The sequence below is a fragment of the Oncorhynchus mykiss genome, chromosome 1 (assembly GCF_013265735.2).
Source record: "Oncorhynchus mykiss isolate Arlee chromosome 1, USDA_OmykA_1.1, whole genome shotgun sequence".
Classification (NCBI taxonomy): domain Eukaryota; kingdom Metazoa; phylum Chordata; class Actinopteri; order Salmoniformes; family Salmonidae; genus Oncorhynchus; species Oncorhynchus mykiss.
Window position 1 is genome coordinate 2,023,871 of NC_048565.1, and position 27,087 is coordinate 2,050,957.

A 27,087-nucleotide genomic window follows, 5' to 3' on the forward strand; every position below is an offset into this window, starting at 1 on the left:
GCACTACTTTAGACCAGAGCCCTATTCCCTATATAGTGCACTACTATAGACCAGAGCCCTATTCCCTATATAGTGCACTACTATAGACCAGAGCCCTATTCCCTATATAGTGCACTACTTTAGACCAGAGCCCTATTCCCCTATGTAGTGCACTACTTTAGACCAGAGCTCTATTCCCCTATATAGTGCACTACTTTAGACCAGAGCCCTATTCCCTATATAGTGCACTACTTTAGACCAGAGCCCTATTCCCTATATAGTGCACTACTTTAGACCAGAGCCCTATTCCCTATATAGTGCACTACTTTAGACCAGAGCCCTATCGAGTCAACGCCTGACTTCATCTGATCACTCATTAACCCTGTGTGTTTATGGGTTTCTTACAGGAAGCAGGCAGCAGACTTTTACACTGAACATCAGTCAAAGTCTTTCTTCAAGTGAGTCCTTCCTGTGTAAATGATTAGCCTGTCTTCTCTCTGTGTGAGCAGAGCGGCCAGGGGCATGTTTCAAGGAGGCTCCAAGGGCCGTCTAACCAGTAACCACCATTATTAGCAGTCTCTCTATGTGACATTTATTGCACTGACATTGTGGTGACATTTGAACAGTCTTGACAGGGACAATTACCTCCCGTAAATCAAGAGAATTAGAAGTAGTTTCGCCTACACATTTCAACTGAATAATTCAAAATCTCAGATGGTGATCTGTAGTACTTAACCTTAAAAAATGTGACCTTCAATTACATATTCCACACCATCTGAGTAGAAATAGTTCATAAGTAGTTTATTGGAGATTTCATTAAAGGTTATGTTGCTGAAAGTGTTATTCTGACAGTTTTTATTGGAGTTTGCATAAAACAATGTTTATTTTTAGCAACTTGGTGCAGTTTATGACCTCTGGCCCTGTGGTTGCCATGGAGCTGATGGGCGACGAGGCAGTGTCAGTGTGGAGAAGGATTCTAGGCCCCACTGACTCGGGCGTAGCAAGGAAAGAGGCCCCACCAAGCCTGAGAGCTCAGTTTGGCACAGATGGCACCAGAAACGCTGGACATGGGTCTGACTCACTGGCTTCAGCAGCAAGAGTAAGTCATTCTAGTAGTGAGAAGTACTGAGCCCTGGGGGACAGCAGTAGTGAGACATTATAGAGGACCTTGTGCAGAGCCCAGGAGGACACAAGTAGTGAGAACAGGAGGGGACCTAGTACAGATATATTATAGAGACCTAGTACTGAGCCCTGGGGGACATCAGTAGTGAGACATTATAGAGGACCTTGGGCAGAGCCCAGGGGGACACAAGTAGTGAGAACAGGAGAGGACCTAGTACAGATACATTATAGAGACCTAGTACAGAGCCATGGGGAACACCAGTATTGAGACATTATAAAGGACCTAGTGCAGAGCCCTGGGGGACACCAGTAGTGAGACATTATAGAGGACCTAGTACCAAGCCCTGGGGGACACCAGTGGTGAGACCTTATAGAGGACCTAGTACCAAGCCCTGGGGGACACCAGTGGTGAGACCTTATAGAGGACCTAGTACCAAGCCCTGGGGGACACCAGTGGTGAGACCTTATAGAGGACCTAGTACCAAGCCCTGGGGGACACCAGTAGTGAGTAATGCTTTGTTGTTCTGTTTAGGAGCTGGAGTTTTTCTTCCCATCCACAGCGGGCCATGGTCCCGCTAACACGGCCAATTGCACAGACTGTTCCTGTTGCGTCATCAAACCTCACGCTATATCAGAAGGTAAGTTAGCCATCCTTGTTTCACATGGAACCTAGCCTTACTCTCCACAAGTACATATTAATTTTCTCTAAACCCTATGACAAGTTTTCTTATATACTATACCCTTCAATTATACTTGCATTATGGCTATTTTCTGTAGTACTTTGAATACCTAAAATATAAAAACCATTCAGATAGAGGCCTAAAAGAGTACTTGGTTGAAGGAATGTAGCCAAAAGTAACGTTGCCAATTTACAATTACTTTGTCAACTTAGTTAACTCCTCTCAACAGCCTGTTATCCAGAGAAGTGACTTGGCCAGGCTGCTGGTGTAAAATCCTTACCTGCCATTAAACCCTGGTTCTTATTTAACTGCTAGCCCCCTTCCTTTCTTACCCTGCTGTTGTTATACTTTGGTGGGTTTGCGTCGCGCACAAACCCAGCGCACATTGTAACCAACCTTCCCATTGTCCTGATCCCTGTTGGAGCAGGGAGAGAGCGCTGACCCGTGAAATAAAAAATCCTCTGGTCTGACTGGGCTGGTGTTGAGTACTAACACATTGGACTGACTGAGCTGGTGTTGAGTACTGACACATTGGACTAAGCTATGGACTGACTGAGGAGAGAACTAGAGTATCTGATTAGATGTATAGTAGTCTGAATTTAGTGCCAAAACAACACAGGCAGACGGTTTACTGTTGACTGCGTTGAGCAGGTTGGACGTTGCTGTTGGAGAGGAATGCTCTGCTCTCTCTGTTTACGGATGTCTCTCTGATTCTGGTTGTTTCTGAAGGGCAGTGTTGTTTCTAAAGAGAGCTGTCAGTAATGTCCCATATGTCCAGTCGTGGCCAAAAGTTTTGAGAATGACACAAATATTAATTTCCACAAAGTTTGCTGCTTCAATGTCTTTAGATATTTTTGTCAGATGTTACTATGGAATACTGAAGTATAATTACAAGCATTTCATAAGTGTCGAAGGCTTTTATTGACAATTACGTGAAGTTGATACAGAGTCAATATTTGCGGTGTTAACCCTTCTTTTTCAAGACCTCTGCAATCCTCCCTGGCATGCTGTCAATTAACTTCTGGGCCACATCCTGACTGATGGCAGCCCATTCTTGCATAATCAATGCTTGGAGTTTGTCAGAATTTGTGGGGTTTTGTTTGTACACCCGCCTCTTGAGGATTGACCACAAGTTCTCAATGGGATTAAGGTCTGGGGAGTTTCCTGGCCATGGACCCAAAATATCAATGTTTTGTTCCCTTAGCCACTTATATATCACTTTTGCCTTATGGCAAGGCGCTCCATCATGCTGGAAAAGGCATTGTTCGTCACCAAACTGTTCCTGCATGGTTGGGAGAAGTTGCTCTCGGGGATGTGTTGGTACCATTCTTTATTCATGGCTGTGTTCTTAGACAAAATTGTGAGTGAGCCCACTCCCTTGGCTGAGAAGCAACCCCAACACATGAATGGTCTCAGGATGCTTTACGTTGGCATGACACAGGACTGATGGTAGCACTCACCTTGTCTTCTCCGGACAAGCTTTTTTCCGGATGCCCCAAACAATCGTAAAGGGGATTCATCAGAGAAAATTACTTTACCCCAGTACTCAGCAGTCCAATCCCTGTACCTTTTGCAGAATATCAGTCTGTCCGTGATGTTTTTCCTGGAGAGAAGTGGCTTCTTTGCTGCCCTTCTTGACACCAGGCCATCCTCCAAAAGTCTTTGCCTCACTGTGCATGCAGATGCACTCACACCTGCCTGCTGCCATTCCTGGTGGTGCCCCGATCCCGCAGCTGAATCAACTTTAGGAGACGGTCCTGGCACTTGCTGGACTTTCTTGGGCGCCCTGAAGCCTTCTTCACAACAATTGAACCGCTCTCCTTGAAGTTCTTGATGATCCGATAAATGGTTGATTTAGGTGCAATATTACTGGCAGCAATATCCTTGCCTGTGAAGCCCTTTTTATGCAAAGCAATGATGACGGCACGTGTTTCCTTGCAGGTAGCCATGGTTGACAGAGGAAGAACAATGATTCCAAGCACCACCCTCCTTTTGAAGCTTATTATTTATTTCAACTCAATCAGCATGACAGAGTGATCTCCAGCCTTGTCCTCACCAACACTCACACCTGTGTTAACGAGAGAATCACTGACATGATGTCAGCTGGTCCTTTTGTGGCGGGGCTGAAATGCAGTGGAAATGTTTTTTGGGGATTCAGTTCATTTGCATGGCAAAGAGGGACTTTGCAATTAATTGTAATTCATCTGATCACTCTTCATAACATTCTGGAGTATATGCAAATTGTCATCATACAAACTGAGGCAGCAGACTTTGTGTCATTCTCAAAACTTTTGGCCAAGACTGTACAGTATCTCTGGGTGAGTCACTCAGGCCACAGGCTTCACCAGGGCCCCACTGAGCTCACAGTTTGACATAGTCTTAACACAAGGATTCTGTCTGACAAACAATCCACACACGCGACACAGACACACAGCTGCTTCCCCCTCAGGAGAATGAAAATATTTGGCATGGGCCTTCAGATCCTCAAAAAGTTTTACAGCTGCACCATCGAGAGCATCTTGACTGGCTGCATCACCGCCTGGGTATATACCAATACATCACATCCTGGACTTCAATACCAGGTGGTGTCAGAGGATGGTCTGAACTACTGAGTCCCACAAAACACACACATCCACATACACACCACACAACACGCTTTACGCTATCCTGATGCCTGGTCACTTTACCCTGACGTCATGTACATATCTACCTCAAATACCTTATTATTATTATCTGTCCTGATTCCTAGTCACTTTACCCTGCCGTCATGTACATATCTACCTCTAATACCTTATTATTAGCTATCCTGATTCCTAGTCACTTTACCCTGCCTTCATGTACATATCTACCTAAAATACCTCATTATTATCTATCCTCCACATTGATCTGATACTTCCTGTATATAGCTCCACATTGATCTGGTACTTCCTGTATATAGCTCCACATTGATCTGGTACTTCCTGTATATAGCTCCACATTGATCTGGTACTCCCTGTTTATAGCTCCACATTGATCTGGTACTTCCTGTATATAGCTGCACATTGATCTGATACTTCCTGTATATAGCTCCACATTGATATGGTACTGGTACTTCCTGTATATAGCTCCACATTGATCTGGTACTCCCTGTTTATAGCTCCACATTGATATGGTACTGGTACTTCCTGTATATAGCTGCACATTGATCTGGTACTGGTACTTCCTGTATATAGCTCCACATTGATCTGGTACTCCCTGTATATTCCTGCACATTGATCTGGTACTCCCTGTTTATAGCTCCAAACTGATCTGGTACTCCCTGTTTATAGCTCCACATTGATCTGGTACTTCCTGTATATAGCTGCAAATTGAAATGGTACTGGTACTTCCTGTATATAGCTCCACATTGATCTGGTACTCCCTGTTTATAGCTCCACATTGATATGGTACTGGTACTTCCTGTATATAGCTGCACATTGATCTGGTACTTCCTGTATATAGCTGCACATTGATCTGGTACTCCCTGTTTATAGCTCCAAACTGATCTGGTACTCCCTGTTTATAGCTCCACATTGATCTGGTACTCCCTGTTTATAGCTCCATATTGATCTGGTACTCCCTGTTTATAGCTCCACATTGATCTGGTACTGGTACTCCCTGTATATAGCTCCACATTGATCTGGTACTTCCTGTATATAGCTCCACATTGATCTGGTACTCCCTGTATATAGCTCCATATTGATCTGGTACTCCCTGTTTATAGCTCCAAATTTTTATTTATTTATTTTTATTTTACCTTTATTTAACCAGGTAGGCAAGTTGAGAACAAGTTCTCATTTACAATTGCGACCTGGCCAAGATAAAGCAAAGCAGTTCGACAGATACAACAACACAGAGTTACACATGGAGTAAAACAAACATACAGTCAATAATAAAGTATAAACAAGTCTATATACAATGTGAGCAAATGAGGTGAGAAGGGAGGTAAAGGCAAAAAAGGCCTTGGTGGCAAGGTAAATACAATATAGCAAGTAAAACACTGGAATGGTAGTTTTGCAATGGAAGAATGTGCAAAGTAGAAATAAAAATAATGGGGTGCAAAGGAGCAAAATAAATAAATAAATTAAATACAGTTGGGAAAGAGGTAGTTGATAGGGCTAAATTATAGGTGGGCTATGTACAGGTGCAGTAATCTGTGAGCTGCTCTGACAGTTGGTGCTTAAAGCTAGTGAGGGAGATAAGTGTTTCCAGTTTCAGAGATTTTTGTAGTTCGTTCCAGTCATTGGCAGCAGAGAACTGGAAAGAGAGGCGGCCAAAGAAAGAATTGGTTTTGGGGGTGACTAGAGAGATATACCTGCTGGAGCGTGTGCTACAGGTGGGAGATGCTATGGTGACCAGCGAGCTGAGATAAGGGGGGACTTTACCTAGCAGGGTCTTGTAGATGACATGGAGCCAGTGGGTTTGGCGACGAGTATGAAGCGAGGGCCAGCCAACGAGAGCGTACAGGTCGCAATGGTGGGTAGTATATGGGGCTTTGGTGACAAAACGGATTGCACTGTGATAGACTGCATCCAATTTGTTGAGTAGGGTATTGGAGGCTATTTTGTAAATTACATCGCCAAAGTCGAGGATTGGTAGGATGGTCAGTTTTACAAGGGTATGTTTGGCAGCATGAGTGAAGGATGCTTTGTTGCGAAATAGGAAGCCAATTCTAGATTTAACTTTGGATTGGAGATGTTTGATATGGGTCTGGAAGGAGAGTTTACAGTCTAACCAGACACCTAAGTATTTGTAGTTGTCCACGTATTCTAAGTCAGAGCCGTCCAGAGTAGTGATGTTGGACAGGCGGGTAGGTGCAGGTAGCGATCGGTTGAAGAGCATGCATTTAGTTTTACTTGTATTTAAGAGCAATTGGAGGCCACGGAAGGAGAGTTGTATGGCATTGAAGCTTGCCTGGAGGGTTGTTAACACAGTGTCCAAAGAAGGGCCGGAAGTATACAGAATGGTGTCGTCTGCGTAGAGGTGGATCAGAGACTCACCAGCAGCAAGAGCGACCTCATTGATGTATACAGAGAAGAGAGTCGGTCCAAGAATTGAACCCTGTGGCACCCCCATAGAGACTGCCAGAGGTCCGGACAACAGACCCTCCGATTTGACACACTGAACTCTATCAGAGAAGTAGTTGGTGAACCAGGCGAGGCAATCATTTGAGAAACCAAGGCTGTTAAGTCTGCCGATGAGGATGTGGTGATTGACAGAGTCGAAAGCCTTGGCCAGATCAATTGATCTGGTACTCCCTGTATATAGCTCCACATTGATCTGGTACTCCCTGTTTATAGCTCCACATTGATCTGGTTCTCCCTGTTTATAGCTCCACATTGATCTGGTACTCCCTGTTTATAGCTCCACATTGATCTGGCACTCCCTGTTTATAGCTCCATATTTATCTGGTACTCCCTGTTTATAGCTCCACATTGATCTGGTACTCCCTGTTTATAGCTCCACATTGATCTGGTACTCCCTGTATATAGCTCCACATTGATCTGGTACTCCCTGTTTATAGCTCCACATTGATCTGGTACTTCCTGTATATAGCTCCACATTGATCTGGTACTGGTACTTCCTGTATATAGCTCCACATTGATCTGGTACTCCCTGTTTATAGCTCCACATTGATCTGCTACTCCCTGTTTATAGCTCCATATTGATCTGGTACTCCCTGTTTATAGCTCCACATTGATCTGGTACTCCATGTTTATAGCTCCACATTGATCTGGTACTCCCTGTTTATAGCTCCACATTGATCTGGTACTCCCTGTTTATAGCTCCACATTGATCTGGTACTCCCTGTTTGTAGCTCCACATTGATCTGGTACTCCCTGTTTATAGCTCCACATTGATCTGGTACTCCCTGTACATAGCTCCACATTGATCTGGTACTCCCTGTTTATAGCTCCACATTGATCTGGTACTCCCTGTTTATAGCTCCACATTGATCTGGTACTCCCTGTATATAGCTCCATATTGATCTGGTACTCCCTGTTTATAGCTCCACATTGATCTGGTACTTCCTGTATATAGCTCCACATTGATCTGGTACTGGTACTTCCTGTATATAGCTCCACATTGATCTGGTACTCCCTGTATATAGCTCCATATTGATCTGGTACTCCCTGTTTATAGCTCCACATTGATCTGGTACTGGTACTTCCTGTATATAGCTCCATATTGATCTGGTACTCCCTGTTTATAGCTCCAAATTGATCTGGTACTCCCTGTATATAGCTCCACATTGATCTGCTACTTCCTGTATATAGCTCCACATTGATCTGGTACTCCCTGTATATAGCTCCATATTGATCTGGTACTCCCTGTTTATAGCTCCACATTGATCTGGTACTGGTACTTCCTGTATATAGCTCCACATTGATCTGGTACTCCCTGTTTATAGCTCCACATTGATCTGGTACTCCCTGTTTATAGCTCCACATTGATCTGGTACTCCCTGTTTATAGCTCCACATTGATCTGGTACTCCCTGTTTATAGCTCCACATTGATCTGGTACTCCCTGTACATAGCTCCACATTGATCTGGTACTCCCTGTTTATAGCTCCACATTGATCTGGTTCTTCCTGTTTATAGCTCCACATTGATCTGGTACTCCCTGTTTATAGCTCCACATTGATCTGGCACTCCCTGTTTATAGCTCCATATTTATCTGGTACTCCCTGTTTATAGCTCCACATTGATCTGGTACTCCCTGTTTATAGCTCCACATTGATCTGGTACTCCCTGTATATAGCTCCACATTGATCTGGTACTCCCTGTTTATAGCTCCACATTGATCTGGTACTCCCTGTATATAGCTCCATATTGATCTGGTACTCCCTGTTTATAGCTCCACATTGATCTGGTACTTCCTGTATATAGCTCCACATTGATCTGGTACTGGTACTTCCTGTATATAGCTCCATATTGATCTGGTACTCCCTGTTTATAGCTCCACATTGATCTGCTACTCCCTGTTTATAGCTCCAAATTGATCTGGTACTCCCTGTTTATAGCTCCACATTGATCTGGTACTCCCTGTTTATAGCTCCACATTGATCTGGTACTCCCTGTTTATAGCTCCACATTGATCTGGTACTCCCTGTTTATAGCTCCACATTGATCTGGTACTCCCTGTTTATAGCTCCACATTGATCTGGTACTCCCTGTTTATAGCTCCACATTGATCTGGTACTCCCTGTTTATAGCTCCACATTGATCTGGTACTTCCTGTATATAGCTCCACATTGATCTGGTACTTCCTGTATATAGCTCCACATTGATCTGGTACTTCCTGTATATAGCTCCACATTGATCTGGTACTCCCTGTTTATAGCTCCACATTGATCTGGCACTTCCTGTATATAGCTGCACATTGATCTGGCACTTCCTGTATATAGCTGCACATTGATCTGATACTTCCTGTATATAGCTCCACATTGATATGGTACTGGTACTTCCTGTATATAGCTGCACATTGATCTGGTACTTCCTGTTTATAGCTCCACATTGATCTGGTACTCCCTGTTTATAGCTCCACATTGATCTGATACTTCCTGTATATAGCTCCACATTGATATGGTACTGGTACTTCCTGTATATAGCTCCACATTGATCTGGTACTTCCTGTTTCTAGCTCCATTCTTGTGTATTTGATACCTCTTGTGTTCCTATTTTTATTATTCTATATATTTTTTTAACTCATCATGGTTGGGAAGTGCTCATGATCAAGCATTTCACGGTTAAGTCTACACCCATTGTATACACCGAACCTGCTGCACACACTCTACCTACACAATCCCACTACGTCGACTACATGTGATTATATACACCGAACCTGCTGCACACACTCTACCTACACAATCCCACTACGTCGACTACATGTGATTATATACACCGAACCTGCTGCACACACTCTACCTACACAATCCCACTACGTCGACTATGCCACATTCCAATACAGATCAAACCAAACAAGGTACTAAAATACACCCTGGCAGTCACACACTGCTAATTCCCAGAGGATCAGAGCCTCAACCGCAGATTCCATTTAGATTCAACAGTCAGAGATGTGGAGCGTGATAGTTTTATTTTACAGCAGCAGTTGGAGCCTCCACTAACAGCTCATAACAGGAGGAGCTGTAGGTTAGTCATGTGATCAAGTGTTTTAGTAATACTATAAAACATTTATGAAAAGTAAAGTAAAAAGTAAAGTCAGTTCCAGGGTCTTTCAGTTCCAGGGTCAGTTCCAGGGTCTTTCAGTTCCAGGGTCAGTTCCAGGGTCTTTCAGTTCCAGGGTCAGTTCCAGGGTCTTTCAGTTCCAGGGTCAGTTCCAGGGTCTTTCAGTTCCAGGGTCAGTTCCAGTTCCAGGGTCTTTCAGTTCCAGGGTCAGTTCCAGAGTCATTTCCAGTACCATATTTACAATGTGCAGGGATACTGGAGTGATGGAGGTAGATATGTATAGGGGGAAGGGGACAGGGATACTGGAGTGATGGAGGTAGATATGTATAGGGGGAAGGGGACAGGGATACTGGAGTGATGGAGGTAGATACAGTGCCTTGCGAAAGTATTCGGCCCCCTTGAACTTTGCGACCTTTTGCCACATTTCAGGCTTCAAACATAAAGATATAAAACTGTATTTTTTTGTGAAGAATCAACAACAAGTGGGACACAATCATGAAGTGGAATGACATTTATTGGATATTTCAAACTTTTTTAACAAATCAAAAACTGAAAAATTGGCCGTGCAAAATTATTCAGCCCCCTTAAGTTAATACTTTGTAGCGCCACCTTTTGCTGCGATTACAGCTGTAAGTCGCTTGGGGTATGTCTATCAGTTTTGCACATCGAAGAGACTGAATTTTTTTCCCCCATTCTTCCTTGCAAAACAGCTCGAGCTCAGTGAGGTTGGATGGAGAGCATTTGTGAACAGCAGTTTTCAGTTCTTTTCACAGATTCTCGATTGGATTCAGGTCTGGACTTTGACTTGGCCATTCTAACACCTGGATATGTTTATTTTTGAACCATTCCATTGTAGATTTTGCTTTATGTTTTGGATCATTGTCTTGTTGGAAGACAAATCTCCGTCCCAGTCTCAGGTCTTTTGCAGACTCCATCAGGTTTTCTTCCAGAATGGTCCTGTATTTGGCTCCATCCATCTTCCCATCAATTTTAACCATCTTCCCTGTCCCTGCTGAAGAAAAGCAGGCCCAAACCATGATGCTGCCACCACCATGTTTGACAATGGGGATGGTGTGTTCAGCTGTGTTGCTTTTATGCCAAACATAACGTTTTGCATTGTTGCCAAAAAGTTCAATTTTGGTTTCATCTGACCAGAGCACCTTCTTCCACATGTTTGGTGTGTCTCCCAGGTGGCTTGTGGCAAACTTTAAACAACACTTTTTATGGATATCTTTAAGAAATGGCTTTCTTCTTGCCACTCTTCCATAAAGGCCAGATTTGTGCAATATACGACTGATTGTTGTCCTATGGACAGAGTCTCCCACCTCAGCTGTAGATCTCTGCAGTTCATCCAGAGTGATCATGGGCCTCTTGGCTGCATCTCTGATCAGTCTTCTCCTTGTATGAGCTGAAAGTTTAGAGGGACGGCCAGGTCTTGGTAGATTTGCAGTGGTCTGATACTCCTTCCATTTCAATATTATCGCTTGCACAGTGCTCCTTGGGATGTTTAAAGCTTGGGAAATCTTTTTGTATCCAAATCCGGCTTTAAACTTCTTCACAACAGTATCTCGGACCTGCCTGGTGTGTTCCTTGTTCTTCATGATGCTCTCTGCGCTTTTAACGGACCTCTGAGACTATCACAGTGCAGGTGCATTTATACGGAGACTTGATTACACACAGGTGGATTGTATTTATCATCATTAGTCGTTTAGGTCAACATTGGATCATTCAGAGATCCTCACTAAACTTCTGGAGAGAGTTTGCTGCACTGAAAGTAAAGGGGCCGAATAATTTTGCACGCCCAATTTTTCAGTTTTTGATTTGTTAAAAAAGTTTGAAATATCCAATAAATGTCGTTCCACTTCATGATTCTGTCCCACTTGTTGTTGATTCTTCACAAAAAAATACAGTTTTATATCTTTATGTTTGAAGCCTGAAATGTGGCAAAAGGTCACAAAGTTCAAGGGGGCCAAATACTTTCGCAAGGCACTGTATGTATAGGGGGAAGGTGACAGGGATACTGGAGTGATGGAGGTAGATATGTATAGGGGGAAGGGGACAGGGATACTGGAGTGGAGGTAGATATGTATAGGGGGAAGGGGACAGGGATACTGGAGTGATGGAGGTAGATATGTATAGGGGGAAGGAGACAGGGATACTGGAGTGATGGAGGTAGATATGTATAGGGGGAAGGAGACAGGGATACTGGAGTGATGGAGGTAGATATGTATAGGGGGAAGGAGACAGGGATACTGGAGTGATGGAGGTAGATATGTATAGGGGGAAGGAGACAGGGATACTGGAGTGATGGAGGTAGATATGTATAGGGGTTAGGGGACAGGGATACTGGAGTGATGGAGGTAGATATGTATAGGGTTTAGGGGACGGGGATACTGGAGTGTTGGAGGTAGATATGTATAGGGGGAAGGAGACAGGGATACTGGAGTGATGGAGGTAGATATGTATAGGGGGAAGGAGACAGGGATACTGGAGTGATGGAGGTAGATATGTATAAGGGTAAGGGGATACTGGAGTGATGGAGGTAGATATGTATAGGGGGAAGGAGACAGGGATACTGGAGTGATGGAGGTAGATATGTATAGGGGGATGGAGACAGGGATACTGGAGTGATGGAGGTAGATATGTATAGGGGTAATGAGACAGGGATACTGGAGTGATGGAGGTAGATATGTATAAGGGTAAGGGGACAGGGATACTGGAGTGATGGAGGTAGATATGTATAGGGGGAAGGAGACAGGGATACTGGAGTGATGGAGGTAGATATGTATAAGGGTAAGGGGATACTGGAGTGATGGAGGTAGATATGTATAGGGGGAAGGAGACAGGGATACTGGAGTGATGGAGGTAGAAATGTATAGGGGTTAGGGGACAGGGATACTGGAGTGATGGAGGTAGATATATATAAGGGTAAGGGGATACTGGAGTGATGGAGGTAGATATGTATAAGGGTAAGGGGATACTGGAGTGATGGAGGTAGATATGTATAGGGGGAAGGAGACAGGGATACTGGAGTGATGAAGGTAGATATGTATAGGGGGAAGGAGACAGGGATACTGGAGTGATGGAGGTAGATATGTATAGGGGGAAGGAGACAGGGATACTGGAGTGATGGAGGTAGATATGTATAGGGGGAAGGAGACAGGGATACTGGAGTGATGGAGGTAGATATTTATAGGGGGAAGGAGACAGGGATACTGGAGTGATGGAGGTAGATATGTATAGGGGTAATGAGACAGGGATACTGGAGTGATGGAGGTAGATATGTATAAGGGTAAGGGGATACTGGAGTGATGGAGGTAGATATGTATAGGGGTTAGGAGACAGGGATACTGGAGTGATGGAGGTAGATATGTATAGGGGGAAGGAAACAGGGATACTGGAGTGATGGAGGTAGATATGTATAGGGGTTAGGAGACAGGGATACTGGAGTGATGGAGGTAGATATATATAGGGGGAAGGAGACAGGGATACTGGAGTGATGGAGGTAGATATGTATAGGGGGAAGGAGACAGGGATACTGGAGTGATGGAGGTAGATGTGGAAGGTGACAAGGCAACAAGATATAAGATAAACAGAGTCGCAGCAGTGTGTGGGTGTGTCGAGTCCGTATAATTTTATGTACAGAGGTGTTTCAAACAGTCTTCAGAACGTTACAGTATCATACTGTTGGAGTACATGACAAACCATGGTCTTGTTATTATAGCCTAGATATGGGAACATTTGAATGTTTTGTTTCACAGTGGAAATAGTGATATTATATTAAATATTATTACTGTGCATGCTGCGTACTATTATTCCTGCAACTTCAGATCTGTAGGTTTGTAACTTCACGTTGCATGCCGGAGCAGCGTTCCTTTCTTCCTGTTGTGTGTGTGGGGGGGGGGGGGGGGGGGGGCTCTTTTCCACTGTTCAACCAATCCAGTAAATGTGGGGGAGGAGTTAAGATGGCCGTGTCTCCTTGTCCAAAAGTGTCACAGGCTCTCTTTCCATTTCCCCTGAAAACCCGGTGTGTCCGGTTGTTTTACAACCCCGCCGAGGCTGGTTTCTAAGTTACAGCCTGCCTGCCAAAAACATAGTAATGCCCCTAGTAATCTAAGTAGTACTGATCTGGCTCTGACTGGTTCAAAGCAGCGGGAGAGGCCGGGGTGAGCAGAGCAAGGTAGGGCAGAGCAGGGTAGAGCAGGGTAGGGCAGAGCAGGGTAGGGTAGAGTAGGGTAGGGCAGAGCAGGCTAGGGCAGAGCAGGGCAGAGCAGGGTAGGGCAGAGTAGGGTAGGGCAGAGCAGGCTAGGGCAGAGCAGGGCAGAGCAGGGTAGGGCAGAGCAGGGTAGGGCAGAGCAGGGTAGGGCAGGGTAGGGCAGAGCAGGCTAGGGCAGAGCAGGCTAGGGCAGAGCAGGGTAGGGCAGAGCAGGGTAGGGCAGAGCAGGGTAGGGCAGAGCAGGGTAGGGTAGCAGGGCAGAGTAGAGCAGGGTAGGGCAGAGCAGGGTAGGGCAGAGCAGGGTAGGGCAGAGCAGGGTAGGGTAGCAGGGCAGAGTAGAGCAGGGCAGAATAGGGCAGGACAAAGTAGAGCAGGGCAGAACAGAGCAGGGTAGGGCAGAGCATTTAAAATATATATTTAACCTTTATTTAACTAGGCAAGTCAGTTAAGAACAAATTCTTATCTTCAATGACGGCCTACCTCGGCCAAACCCAGACGATGCTGGGCCAATTGTGCGCCGCCCTATGGGACTCCCAATCACGGCCGGATGTGATACAGCCTGGATTCGAACCAGGTACTGCAGTGAGATGCACTGTCGGGTCTTACACTGAGATGCTGTGCCTTAGACCGCTGCGCAACTCGGTAGAGTAGAGTAGCAGAGCAGCCTTTCATCAGGTTGTTATTAGTGGAGTAGAGTAGCCTTTCATGAGGTTGTTATTAGTGGAGTAGAGTAGCAGAGCAGCCTTTCATCAGGTTGTTATTAGTAGAGTAGCAGGGCAGCCTTTCATCAGGTTGTTATTATTAGAGTAGCAGGGCAGCCTTTCATGAGGTTGTTATTATTAGAGTAGCAGGGCAGCCTTTCATGAGGTTGTTATTAGTAGAGTAGAGTAACCTTTCATCAGGTTGTTATTGGTGGAGTAGAGTAGCAGAGCAGCCTTTCATGAGGTTGTTATTAGTAGAGTAGAGTAGCCTTTCATCAGGTTGTTATTAGTAGAGTAGCAGAGCAGCCTTTCATGAGGTTGTTATTAGTAGAGTAGCAGAGCAGCTTTTCATGAGGTTGTTATTAGTAGAGTAGCAGAGCAGCCTTTCATGAGGTTGTTATTAGTAGAGTAGCAGAGCAGCCTTTCATGAGGTTGTTATTAGTAGAGTACCAGAGCAGCCTTTCATCAGGTTGTTATTAGTGGAGTAGAGCAGCCTTTCATCAGGTTGTTATTAGTAGAGTAGCAGAGCAGCCTTTCATGAGGTTGTTATTAGTAGAGTAGCAGAGCGGCCTTTCATCAGGTTGTTATTAGTAGAGTAGCAGAGCGGCCTTTCATCAGGTTGTTATTAGTAGAGTAGCAGGGCGGCCTTTCATCAGGTTGTTATTAGTAGAGTAGCAGGGCGGCCTTTCATCAGGTTGTTATTAGTAGAGTAGCAGGGCAGCCTTTCATCAGGTTGTTATTAGTAGAGTAGAGCAGCCTTTCATGAGGTTGTTATTAGTAGAGTAGAGCAGCCTTTCATCAGGTTGTTATTAGTGGAGTAGAGCAGCCTTTCATGAGGTTGTTAGTAGTAGAGTAGAGCTGCAGGGCAGCCTTTCATGAGGTTGTTATTAGTGGAGTAGAGTAGCCTTTCATGAGGTTGTCAGTAGTAGAGTAGAGCTGCAGGGCAGCCTTTCATCAGGTTGTTATTAGTAGAGTAGAGCAGAGTAGCAGAGCAGCCTTTCATCAGGTTGTTATTAGTAGAGTAGCAGAGCAGCCTTTCATCAGGTTGTTATTAGTAGAGTAGAGCAGAGTAGCAGAGCAGCCTTTCATCAGGTTGTTATTAGTAGAGTAGAGCAGCCTTTCATCAGGTTGTTATTATTAGAGTAGCAGGGCAGCCTTTCATGAGGTTGTTATTATTAGAGTAGAGTAGCCTTTCATCAGGTTGTTATTAGTAGAGTAGAGTAGCCTTTCATCAGGTTGTTATTAGTAGAATGGCAGGGCAGCCTTTCATCAGGTTGTTATTAGTGGAGTAGAGCAGCCTTTCATCAGGTTGTTATTAGTAGAGTAGCAGGGCAGCCTTTCATCAGGTTGTTATTAGTAGAGTAGCAGGGCGGCCTTTCATCAGGTTGTTATTAGTAGAGTAGCAGGGCAGCCTTTCATCAGGTTGTTATTAGTAGAGTAGCAGGGCAGCCTTTCATCAGGTTGTTATTAGTAGAGTAGAGCAGCCTTTCATGAGGTTGTTATTAGTAGAGTAGAGCAGCCTTTCATCAGGTTGTTATTAGTGGAGTAGAGCAGCCTTTCATGAGGTTGTTAGTAGTAGAGTAGAGCTGCAGGGCAGCCTTTCATGAGGTTGTTATTAGTGGAGTAGAGTAGCCTTTCATGAGGTTGTCAGTAGTAGAGTAGAGCTGCAGGGCAGCCTTTCATCAGGTTGTTATTAGTAGAGTAGAGCAGAGTAGCAGAGCAGCCTTTCATCAGGTTGTTATTAGTAGAGTAGCAGAGCAGCCTTTCATCAGGTTGTTATTAGTAGAGTAGAGCAGAGTAGCAGAGCAGCCTTTCATCAGGTTGTTATTAGTAGAGTAGAGCAGCCTTTCATCAGGTTGTTATTATTAGAGTAGCAGGGCAGCCTTTCATGAGGTTGTTATTATTAGAGTAGAGTAGCCTTTCATCAGGTTGTTATTAGTAGAGTAGAGTAGCCTTTCATCAGGTTGTTATTAGTAGAATGGCAGGGCAGCCTTTCATCAGGTTGTTATTAGTGGAGTAGAGCAGCCTTTCATCAGGTTGTTATTAGTAGAGTAGCAGGGCAGCCTTTCATCAGGTTGTTATTAGTAAAGCAGCAGAGCAGCCTTTCATCAGGTTGTTAGTAGTAGAGTAGAGTAGCCTTTCATGAGGTTGTTATTAGTAGAGTAGAGTAGCAGGGCAGCCTTTCATCAGGTTGTTATTAGTAGAATAGCAGGGCAGCCTTTCATCAGGTTGTTATTAGTAGAGTAGCAGAGCAGCCTTTCATCAGGTTGTTATTAGTAGAGCAGCAGGGCAGCCTTTCATCAGGTTGTTATTAGTAGAGTAGCAGGGCAGCCTTTCATCAGGTTGTTATTAGTAGAGTAGCAGGGCAGCCTTTCATCAGGTTGTTATTAGTAGAGCAGCAGGGCAGCCTTTCATCAGGTTGTTATTAGTAGAGTAGCAGAGCAGCCTTTCATCAGGTTGTTATTAGTAGAGTAGAGCAGCCTTTCATCAGGTTGTTATTAGTGGAGTAGAGTAGCCTTTCATCAGGTTGTTATTAGTGGAGTAGAGCAGCCTTTCATCAGGTTGTTATTAGTGGAGTAGAGTAGCAGGGCAGCCTTTCATCGGGTTGTTATTAGTGGAGTAGAGTAGCAGAGCAGCCTTTCATCAGGTTGTTATTAGTGGAGTAGAGTAGCATGGCAGCCTTTCATCAGGTTGTTATTAGTAGAGTAGAGCAGCCTTTTATCAGGTTGTTATTAGTGGAGTAGAGCAGCCTTTCATGAGGTTGTTATTAGTGGAGTGGAGTAGAGTAGCAGGGCAGCCTTTCATCAGGTTGTTATTAGTGGAGTAGAGCAGCCTTTCATCAGGTTGTTATTAGTGGAGTGGAGTAGAGTAGCAGGGCAGCCTTTCATCAGGTTATTATTAGTAGAGTAGCAGGGCAGCCTTTCATCAGGTTGTTATTAGTAGAGCAGAGCAGCCTTTCATCAGGTTGTTATTAGTGGAGTAGAGCAGCCTTTCATCAGGTTGTTATTAGTAGAGTAGAGCAGCCTTTCATCAGGTTGTTATTAGTAGAGTAGAGCAGCCTTTCATCAGGTTGTTATTAGTAGAGTAGAGCAGCCTTTCATCAGGTTGTTATTAGTAGAGTAGCAGGGCGGCCTTTCATCAGGTTGTTATTAGTAGAGTAGAGCAGCCTTTCATCAGGTTGTTATTAGTAGAGTAGCAGGGCGGCCTTTCATCAGGTTGTTATTAGTGGAGTAGAGCAGCCTTTCATCAGGTTGTTATTAGTAGAGTAGAGCAGCCTTTCATCAGGTTGTTATTAGTAGAGTAGCAGGGCGGCCTTTCATCAGGTTGTTATTAGTAGAGTAGCTGGGCAGCCTTTCATCAGGTTGTTATTAGTAGCTCTAGGTTCTAGTCTAAGATCACTATCAGGGAAGGTGAATTACTTTATCACTGTGTCTCTAATATTCCTCACAGGAATTGAACAAGTGGATTAGCTAATAGAGTCTCTGGATCTTCTAGTTTCTTCTATTCAGGTGGCAGAAGAATAGACATGGTGGAGAGAGACAGGGGCTTGTTTAGGTAGGAGATAACACCGTGAACAAAGGGACCTTACAGTTCCACTGTACTGGATAAGGCAGCCTGCCAGAGATACAACACTTATTTAACCCTATCCTCGCACCATTGCCTCCTTGAACAAAGTCCACATGATTACTGGAACACCATGCAGAGACAGACCACACCTTGGCTCGAAGTCCGGACTCAGAGATCGCATCCCAAATGGGAACCTATTCCCAATGTAGTGCACTACTTTTGACCGGGGCCCATAGGGTTCTGGTAAAAAAAAAAAAAGTAGTGTACTAAATAGGGAATATTGTTCCATTTCAGATGCATCCAGAGTTGTAAGTCATCCAGTCTAGTCTTGAATTGTTCAGTCAATGGAACACAGGGCGTGTCTCTAGTTTGTATTTTATAAGGCCTCAGCAGCCAATTATAAAGATCAGTGGCTAGTTACAGTACAAAAAAAATTATTTGACCAGGTTCCCATGAAGCAATTGTAATGGACAGTCCACCACAACATAACCTAGAGTTTTTTTGGGGGGGGGGGATTTGCAAAGTGTAGTCAGTGTTTGATTTCATTGTGTATTAGAAACACAGTTTTTACATCATCCTGGGGGAATGTTGTCCAAGGTTGCAACAGTAACCAAGGGGGGCAGGGCTTTGTGAAGGGTCCGTTTAGGGGAGGCTAGCTTCATCTGTCTACAATCTTCAACCAATGGGAGGTGATTCGTGACAAAAAATTTGTGCTCAGTCATGACTGGAATAGAGAAACATCTGTTGCTAGGCACCCAGAACCTGATCTCCTAGCAACAGTGCCAGTTGGGATCGGGGGACTGTGGAGGTGGGAAGGGAGATGATGTGAGGACAGCCTGTTCTGTTGGAGGCAGACAGGTGGTGTGCTGCTCGGGGAGAGAGAGCTCAGAGGACAAGGTGTAATAACCCTGATAACCGAGGCGTGACCAGCCAGCCGTGTGTCTTTCGCCAGCCGCTACAGCCAACAGAGAAATAGGTTTTGAAATGGCACCTGTCTGTCGTCACCGTGTGCTCAGCTCTTACTGTTTCCTATCAGGTTGTTTAGTAATATGTTGCAAGTGTAAAGACCAAACAACTGTGCTTCATGCAGAAAATCCTGTCCAGATATTACATTGTATGTGCTGCTATTCAATGACTAATTGGATGAAGGAATCCAGATTGTCCAGATATTACATTGTATGTGCTGCTATTCAATGACTAATTGGATGAAGGAATCCAGATTGTCCAGATATTACATTGTATGTGCTGCTATTCAATGACTAATTGGATGAAGGACTCCAGATTGTCCAGACATTACATTGTATGTGCTGCTATTCAATGACTAATTGGATGAAGGAATCCAGATTGTCCAGATATTACATTGTATGTGCTGCTAGTCAATGACTAATTGGATGAAGGAATCCAGATTGTCCAGAAATTACATTGTATGTGCTGCTATTCAATGACAAATTTTTGTATTTTTTTATTTTACCTTTATTTAACTAGGCAAGTCAGTTAAGAACAAATTCTTATTTTCAATGACGGCCTAGGAACAGTGGGTTAACTGCCTGTTCAGGGGCAGAACGACAGATTTGTACCTTGTCAGCTCGGGGATTCGAACTTGCAACCTTTCGGTTACTAGTCCAACGCTCTATTATTGAAGTAGATAATGAACAGTAAACATTATACTCACAGAAGTTCCAAAAGAATAAAGAAATGTCAAATGCCATATGAAACTGTATGTTTTGTTTATTCCATGTGTAACTCTGTGTTGTTGTTTGTGTCGAATTGCTATGCTTTATCTTGGCCAGGTCGCAGTTGTAAATGAGAACTTGTTCTCAACTAGCCTACCTGGTTAAATAAAGGTGTTCTCAACTGGCCTACCTGGTTAAATAAAGGTGTTCTCAACTAGTCTACCTGGTTAAATAAAGGTGTTCTCAACTGGCCTAACTGGTAAATAAAGGTGTTCTCAACTAGCCTACCTGGTTAAATAAAGGTGTTCTCAACTGGCCTACCTGGTTAAATAAAGGTGTTCTCAACTGGCCTACCTGGTAAATAAAGGTGAAATAAAAAATAAAATAAATATACAGTGTTGCAACGATGTGCAAAAGGGAAAATAAATAAACATAATTATGGGTTGTATTTACAATGGTGTTTGTTCTTCACTGGTTGACCTTTTCTTGTGGCAACAGGTCACAAATCTTGCTGCTGTTATGGCGCACTGGTATTTCACCCAGTAGATATGGGAGTGTATTCAAATTGATTTGTGGATCGGTGTAATCCGAGGGAAATATGTGTCTCTAATATTGTCATATATTTGGCAGGAGGTTAGTTCAGTTCAGGTTAGCAGATGTTATTGGTCACATACACATGGTTAGCAGATGTTATTGGTCACATACACATGGTTAGCAGATGTTATTGGTCACATACACGTGGTTAGCAGATGTTAATGGTCACATACACATGGTTAGCAGATGTTAATGCGAGTGTAGCAAAATGCTTGTGCTTCTAGTTCCGACAATGCAGTAATAACCAACGAGTAATCTAACCTAACAATTTCACAACAACTACCTTATACACACAAGTAGAGTAAACATTATATAAAGTAGCATTGTTTAAAGTGGCCAGTGATACATGTATTACATAAAGATGCAGTAGATGGTATAGAGTACAGTATATACATATGAGATGAGTCATGTAGGGTATGTAAACATTATATTAAGTAGCATTGTTTAAAGTGACTAGTGATACATTTATTTCATCCAGTTTTTTATTATTAAGTGGCTAGAGATTTGAGTCAGTGTGTTGGCAGCAGGCACTCAATGTTAGTGATAGCTGTTTAACAGTCTGATGGCCTTGAGATAGAAGCTGTTTTTCAGTCTCTCGGTCCCAGCTTTGATGCACCTGTACTGACCTCGCCTTCTGGATGATAGCGGGGTGAACAGGCAGTGGCTCGGGTGGTTGTTGTCCTTGTTGATCTTTATGGCCTTCCTGTGACATCGGGTGGTGTAGGTGTCCTGGAGGGCAGGTAGTTTGCCCCCGGTGATGCGTTGTGCAGACCTCACTACCCTCTGGAGAGCCTCACTACCCTCTGGAGTGTTTTCGGTGACAAGACAAATTTCTTCAGCCTCCTGAGGTTGAAGAGGCGCTGCTGCGCCTTCTTCACGATGCCTGTCTGTGTGGGTGGACCAATTCAGTTTGTCCGTGATGTGTACGTCGAGGAACTTAACTTACTACCCTCTCCACTACTAACCCGTCGATGTGGAAGGGGGGGTGCTTTCTCTGCTGTTTCCTGAAGTCCACGATCATCTCCTTTGTTTTGTTGACGTTGAGTGTGAGGTTCTTTTCCTGACACCACACTCCGAGGGCCCTCACATCCTCCCTGTAGGCCGTCTTGTCGTTGTTGGTAATCAAGCCTACCATTGTTGTGTCGTCCGCAAACTTGATGATTGAGTTGGAGGCGTGTATGAGAACGCACCCTTGTGGGTCCCCGGTGTTGAGGATCAGCGGGGTGGAGATGTTGTTTCCTACCTCACCAACTTGGGGCGGCTCGTCAGAAAGTCCAGGATCCAGTTGCACGAGCTTAATGATGAGTTTGGTGGTGTTGAATGCTGAGCTGTAGTCATTGAACAGCATTCTTACATAGTTATTCTTCTTGTCCAGATGGGATAGGGCAGTGTGCAGTGTGATGGCATCGTTGGACCTATTTGGGGCTGTATGCAAACTGAAGTGGGTCTAGGGTGGCCGGTAAGGTGGAGGTGAAATGATTCTTGACTAGTCTCTCAAAGCACTTGATGATGACAGAAGTGAGTGCTACGGGGTGATAGTAGTTTTTATTTATTTATTTAACAGTCTTTTTATTTTTATTTTTTTTTCACCCGTCCAGAGTAGTGATGCTGGACGAGCGGGCGGGTGTGGGCAGCGATCGGTTGAAGAGCATGCATTTAGTTTTACTTGCATTTAAGAGCAGTTGGAGGCCACGGAAGGAGAGTTGTATGGCATTGAAGCTTGTCTGGAGGTTTGTTAACACAGCGTCCAAAGAAGGGCCAGAAGTATACAGAATGGTGTCGTCTGCGTAGAGGTGGATCAGAGAATCACCAGCAGCAAGAGCGACATCATTGATGTATGCAGAGAAGAGAGTCGGTCCGAGAATTGAACCCTGTGGTACCCCCATAGAGACTGCCAGAGGTCCGGACAACAGGCCCTCCGATTTGACACTCAAACGGCACGCGAAGTACTTGGTGAACCAGGCGAGGCAGTCATTTGAGAAGGCTGTTGAGTCTGCCGATAAGAATGTTGTGATTGACAGAGTCGAAAGCCTTGGCCAGGTCGATGAAGACGGCTGCACAGTAATGTCTCTTGTCGATGGCGGTTATGATATCGTTTAGGACCTTGAGCGTGGCTGAGGTGCACCCATGACCAGCTCGGAAACCAGATTGCAAAGCAGAGAAGGTACGGTGGGATTGGAAATGGTCAGTGATCTGTTTGTTAACTTGGCTTTCAAAGACCTTAGAAAGGCAGGGTAGGATAGATATGTCTGTTGCAGTTTGGGTCTAGAGATTGGTAATCAACAGATTGGTAGCAGGGGTTGCAACAATGGCGGCGGATAATTTTAGAAAGAGAGGGTCCAGATTGTCTAGCCCAGCTGATTTGTACGGGTCCAGGTTTTGCAGCTCTTTCAGAACATCTGCTATCTGGATTTGGGTGAAGGAGAAGCTGGGAAGGCTTGGGCAAGTGGGGGGTGCGGAGCTGTTGGCCGGGGTTGTGGTAGCCAGGAGGAAGGCATGGCCAGCTGTAGAGAAATGCTTATTGAAATTTTCGATTATCATGGATTTATCAGTGGTGACCGTGTTCCTAGCCTCAGTGCAGTGGGCAGCTGGGAGGAGGTGCTCTTGTTCTCCATGGACTTTACAGTGTCCCAGAACTTTTTGGAGTTAGAGCTACAGGATGCATGATTCTGTTTGAAAAGCTAGCCTTTGCTACACTGACTGTGTGTTTTGGTTCCTGATTTCCCTGAACAGTTGCATATCGTGGGGACTATTCGATGCTACTGCAGTCCGCCACAGGATGTTTTTGTGCTGGTCAAGGGCAGTCAGGTCTGGAGTGAACCAAGAGCTACATCTATTCCTGGTTCTACATTTTTTGAATGGGGCAGGCTTATTTAAGATGGTAAGGCAATTACTTTTAAAGAACGACCAGGCATCCTCGACTGACGGGATGAGGTCAATTTCCTTCCAGGATACCCGGGCTAGGTCGATTAGAAAGGCCTGCTCGCAGAAGTGTTTTAGGGAGCATTTGAAAGTGATGAGGGGTGGTCGTTTGACCGCAGACCCATAGCGGATGAAGGCAATGAGGCAGTGATCGCTGAGATCTTGATTGAAAACAGCAGAGGTGTATTTGGAGGGTGAATTAGTTAGGATGACATCTATGAGGGTGCCCGTGTTTACTGATTTGGGGTTGTACCTGGTAGGTTCATTGATAATTTGTGTGAGATTGAGGGCATCAAGCTTAGATTGTAGGACTGCTGGGGTGTTAAGCATATCCCAGTTTAGGTAACCTAACAGTACGAACTCTGAAGATAGATGGGGGGCAATCAATTCACATATGGTGTCCAGGGCAGCCCCATACAATATTTAAAGTCAGAGGGGTATTCAGGTCATCCCCATAAGAGTTAACAGGCATAAGGTCATCTGCAACTTTTTGTCCAGTGAGCTGAGAATTTGCCCAAGTCCATTGGCCAATCATGGTGAGAGCAGAGCAGACTGAGCATTCAACAGACCTCCCCACCTTATAGGGATGGGCAACTTCAGTCCTCGGGGACCAGAGAGGGCTCATTATTCCCCCCCATCCCTAGCAAACACAGCTGATTTGAAACTCATTGCATTTTGTGGCCTGTTGATTATTGGAGATCTGTTAGCTGGGGTCTGGATTCAGGACAATAGGCAGATGGGTCACAACCCCGGTTTTTGGAAGGGCTGTCTGATAACTGAAGCCATAATGTTGAAGAGGGTCTGTCCGTAGCCTACTGTCAGTCTACCGTCTGACTAGTGGACCTTCCCCTGACAGAGCTGTCCTGAACACATCCAGGACCATATCTGCTTTCCATACTGAGCCTGTTACGAGCCTGTTATGTCATGAACTTCCTCTCTCTCTCTCTGTCTCTCTCTCTCTCTCTGTCTCTCTGTTTCTCTCTCTCTCTCTCTCTCTCTCTGTCTCTCTGTCTCTCTGTCTCTCTCTCTCTACAGCCCTGACAGGAAAGATCCTCCACTCCATCTCAGCAGCAGGTTTTGAGATCTCAGCCCTGCAGATGGTAAGTAGCCTACATAGTCAGTCATCATAGTCAAATCTGTGCCGTGCCACAGGGACCCACGGGTGGTGATGATGGCGTTAACCTGTTTAGACCCACGGGTGATGATGATGGCGTCAACCTGTTTAGACCCACGGGTGGTGATGATGGTGTTAACCTGTTTAGACCCACGGGTGGTGGTGATGATGGTGTCAACCTGTTTAGACCCACGGGTGGTGATGATGGTGTTAACCTGTTTAGACCCACGGGTGGTGGTGATGATGGTGTTAACCTGTTTTGACCCACGGGTGATGATGATGCCGTTATCTTCTTTGGGATAGGGGGCAGCATTTTCACTTTTGGATGAAAAGCATGCCCAGAGTAAACTGCCTCCTCCTCAGTCCCAGATGCTAATATATTATTATTAGTATTGGATAGAAAACACTGAAGTTTCTAAAATGGTTTGAATGATGTCTGTGAGTATAACAGAACTCATATGGCAGGCAAAAACCTGAGAAAAAATCCAAACAGGAAGTGGGAAATCTGTGGTTTGTAGTTTTTGAACTCAGCCCTATCGAATACACAGTGGGATATGGGTCAAGTTGCACTTCCTAAGGCTTCCACTGATGTCAACCATCTTTAGAACGTTGTTTCAGGCTTCTACTGTGAAGTGGGACCGGATGAGAGCTCTTTGAGTCAGTGGTCTGGCAGAGAGCCAGGTCCTGGTCACTCACATTTCACATGATAGCGACCTGCGTTCCAATGCTTTTCTACAGACAATGGAATTCTCCGGTTGGAACATTATTGAACATTTTTGATAAAAACATCCTAAATATTCTGTACTTAGTTTGACAAGTTTCTTCGACCTGTAATATAACTTTTTGAACTTTTTGTCCGACTGGACCTGAACGCGCTTTTGGATTTGTTTACCAAACTCCCTAACAAAAAAAGCTGTTTGGACATAAATCAACATAAATGATGGACATTATCGAACAAAACAAACATTTATTGTGGAACTGCAATTCCTGGGAGTGCATTCTGATGAAGATCATCAAAGGTAAGTGAATATTTATAATGCTATTTCTGACTAATGTTGACTGCGCAACATGGCGGATATTTATTTTGGCTGGTTTGGGCTTTGAGCGCCGTTCTCAGATTTAGAAAAAGCATAATCTGACACAGCGTTTGCATTAAGAGAAGTGTATCTAAAGGTCCATGCATAACACTTCAATTTTCAACAACATTTATAATGAGTATTTCTGTGAATTCATGTGGCTCTCTGCACAATCGTCGCATGTTTTAGAACTACTGAACGTAACGCGCCAATGTAAAATTCAATTTTTTTATATAAATATGCACTTTATCGAATAAAACATACATGTATTGTGTAACATGAAGTCCTATGAGTGTCATCTGATGAAGATCATCAAAGGTTAGTGATTCATTTTATCTCTATTTGTGCTTTTTGTGACTCCTCTCTTTGGCTGGAAAAATGGCTGGGTTTTTCTGTGAGTTGGTGGTGACCTAACATAATTGTTTGTGGAGCTTTCGCTGTAAAGCATGTTTGAAATCAGACACTGTGGCTGGATTAACGAGAATGTTATCTTTAAAATGGTGCCTAATACTTCTTTGTTTGAGAAATTTGATTTATGAGATTTCTGTTGATTTGTATTTGGCGCCCTGCAATTTCATTGGCTGTTGGCGAGGGGTTCCCAGACAGGTTAACCTGTTTAGACCTACGGGTTGTGATGATGATGGTGTTAACCTGTTTAGACCCACGGGTGATGGTGATGGCATTAACCTGTTTAGATACACGGGTGATGATGATGGTGTTAACCTGTTTAGACCCACGGGTGATGATGATGGCGTTAACCTGTTTAGACCCACGGGTGATGATGATGATGGCATTAACCTGTTTTGATCCACGGGTGATGATGATGATGGCGTTAACCTGTTTAGACCCACGGGTGATGATGATGATGGCGTTAACCTGTTTAGACCCACGGGTGATGATGATGATGGCGTTAACCTGTTTAGACCCACGGGTGAAGATGATGATGATGATGATGATGATGGCGTTAACCTGATTAGACCCACGGGGTATGATGGCGTTAACCTGTTTAGACCCACGGGTGATGATGATGGCGTTAACCTGTTAAGACCCACGGGTGATGATGATGGCGTTAACCTGTTAATACCCACGGGTGATGATGATGATGATGATGGCGTTAACCTGTTTAGACCCACGGGTGATGATGATGGCGTTAACCTGTTTAGACCCACGGGTGATGATGATGGCGTTAACCTGTTTAGACCCACGGGTGGTGATGATGGCGTTAACCTGTTTA

The 27,087-nt window shown here is 44.4% G+C and overlaps 1 protein-coding gene across 4 annotated transcripts in view; it reads left to right on the forward strand.

The window, feature by feature from the left end:
• Window positions 1-27,087, forward strand: part of nme7 (NME/NM23 family member 7) — a 114,359-nt gene that overhangs the window by 39,545 nt on the left and 47,727 nt on the right. For 2 of the 4 annotated variants that reach the window (XM_036940834.1, NM_001160554.1), the window contains 4 exon segments: window positions 387-437; window positions 871-1,078; window positions 1,634-1,739; window positions 24,699-24,763. In XM_036940834.1, coding sequence (XP_036796729.1) covers window positions 387-437; window positions 871-1,078; window positions 1,634-1,739; window positions 24,699-24,763 — 430 coding nt within the window. 4 annotated transcript variants of the gene reach the window in all.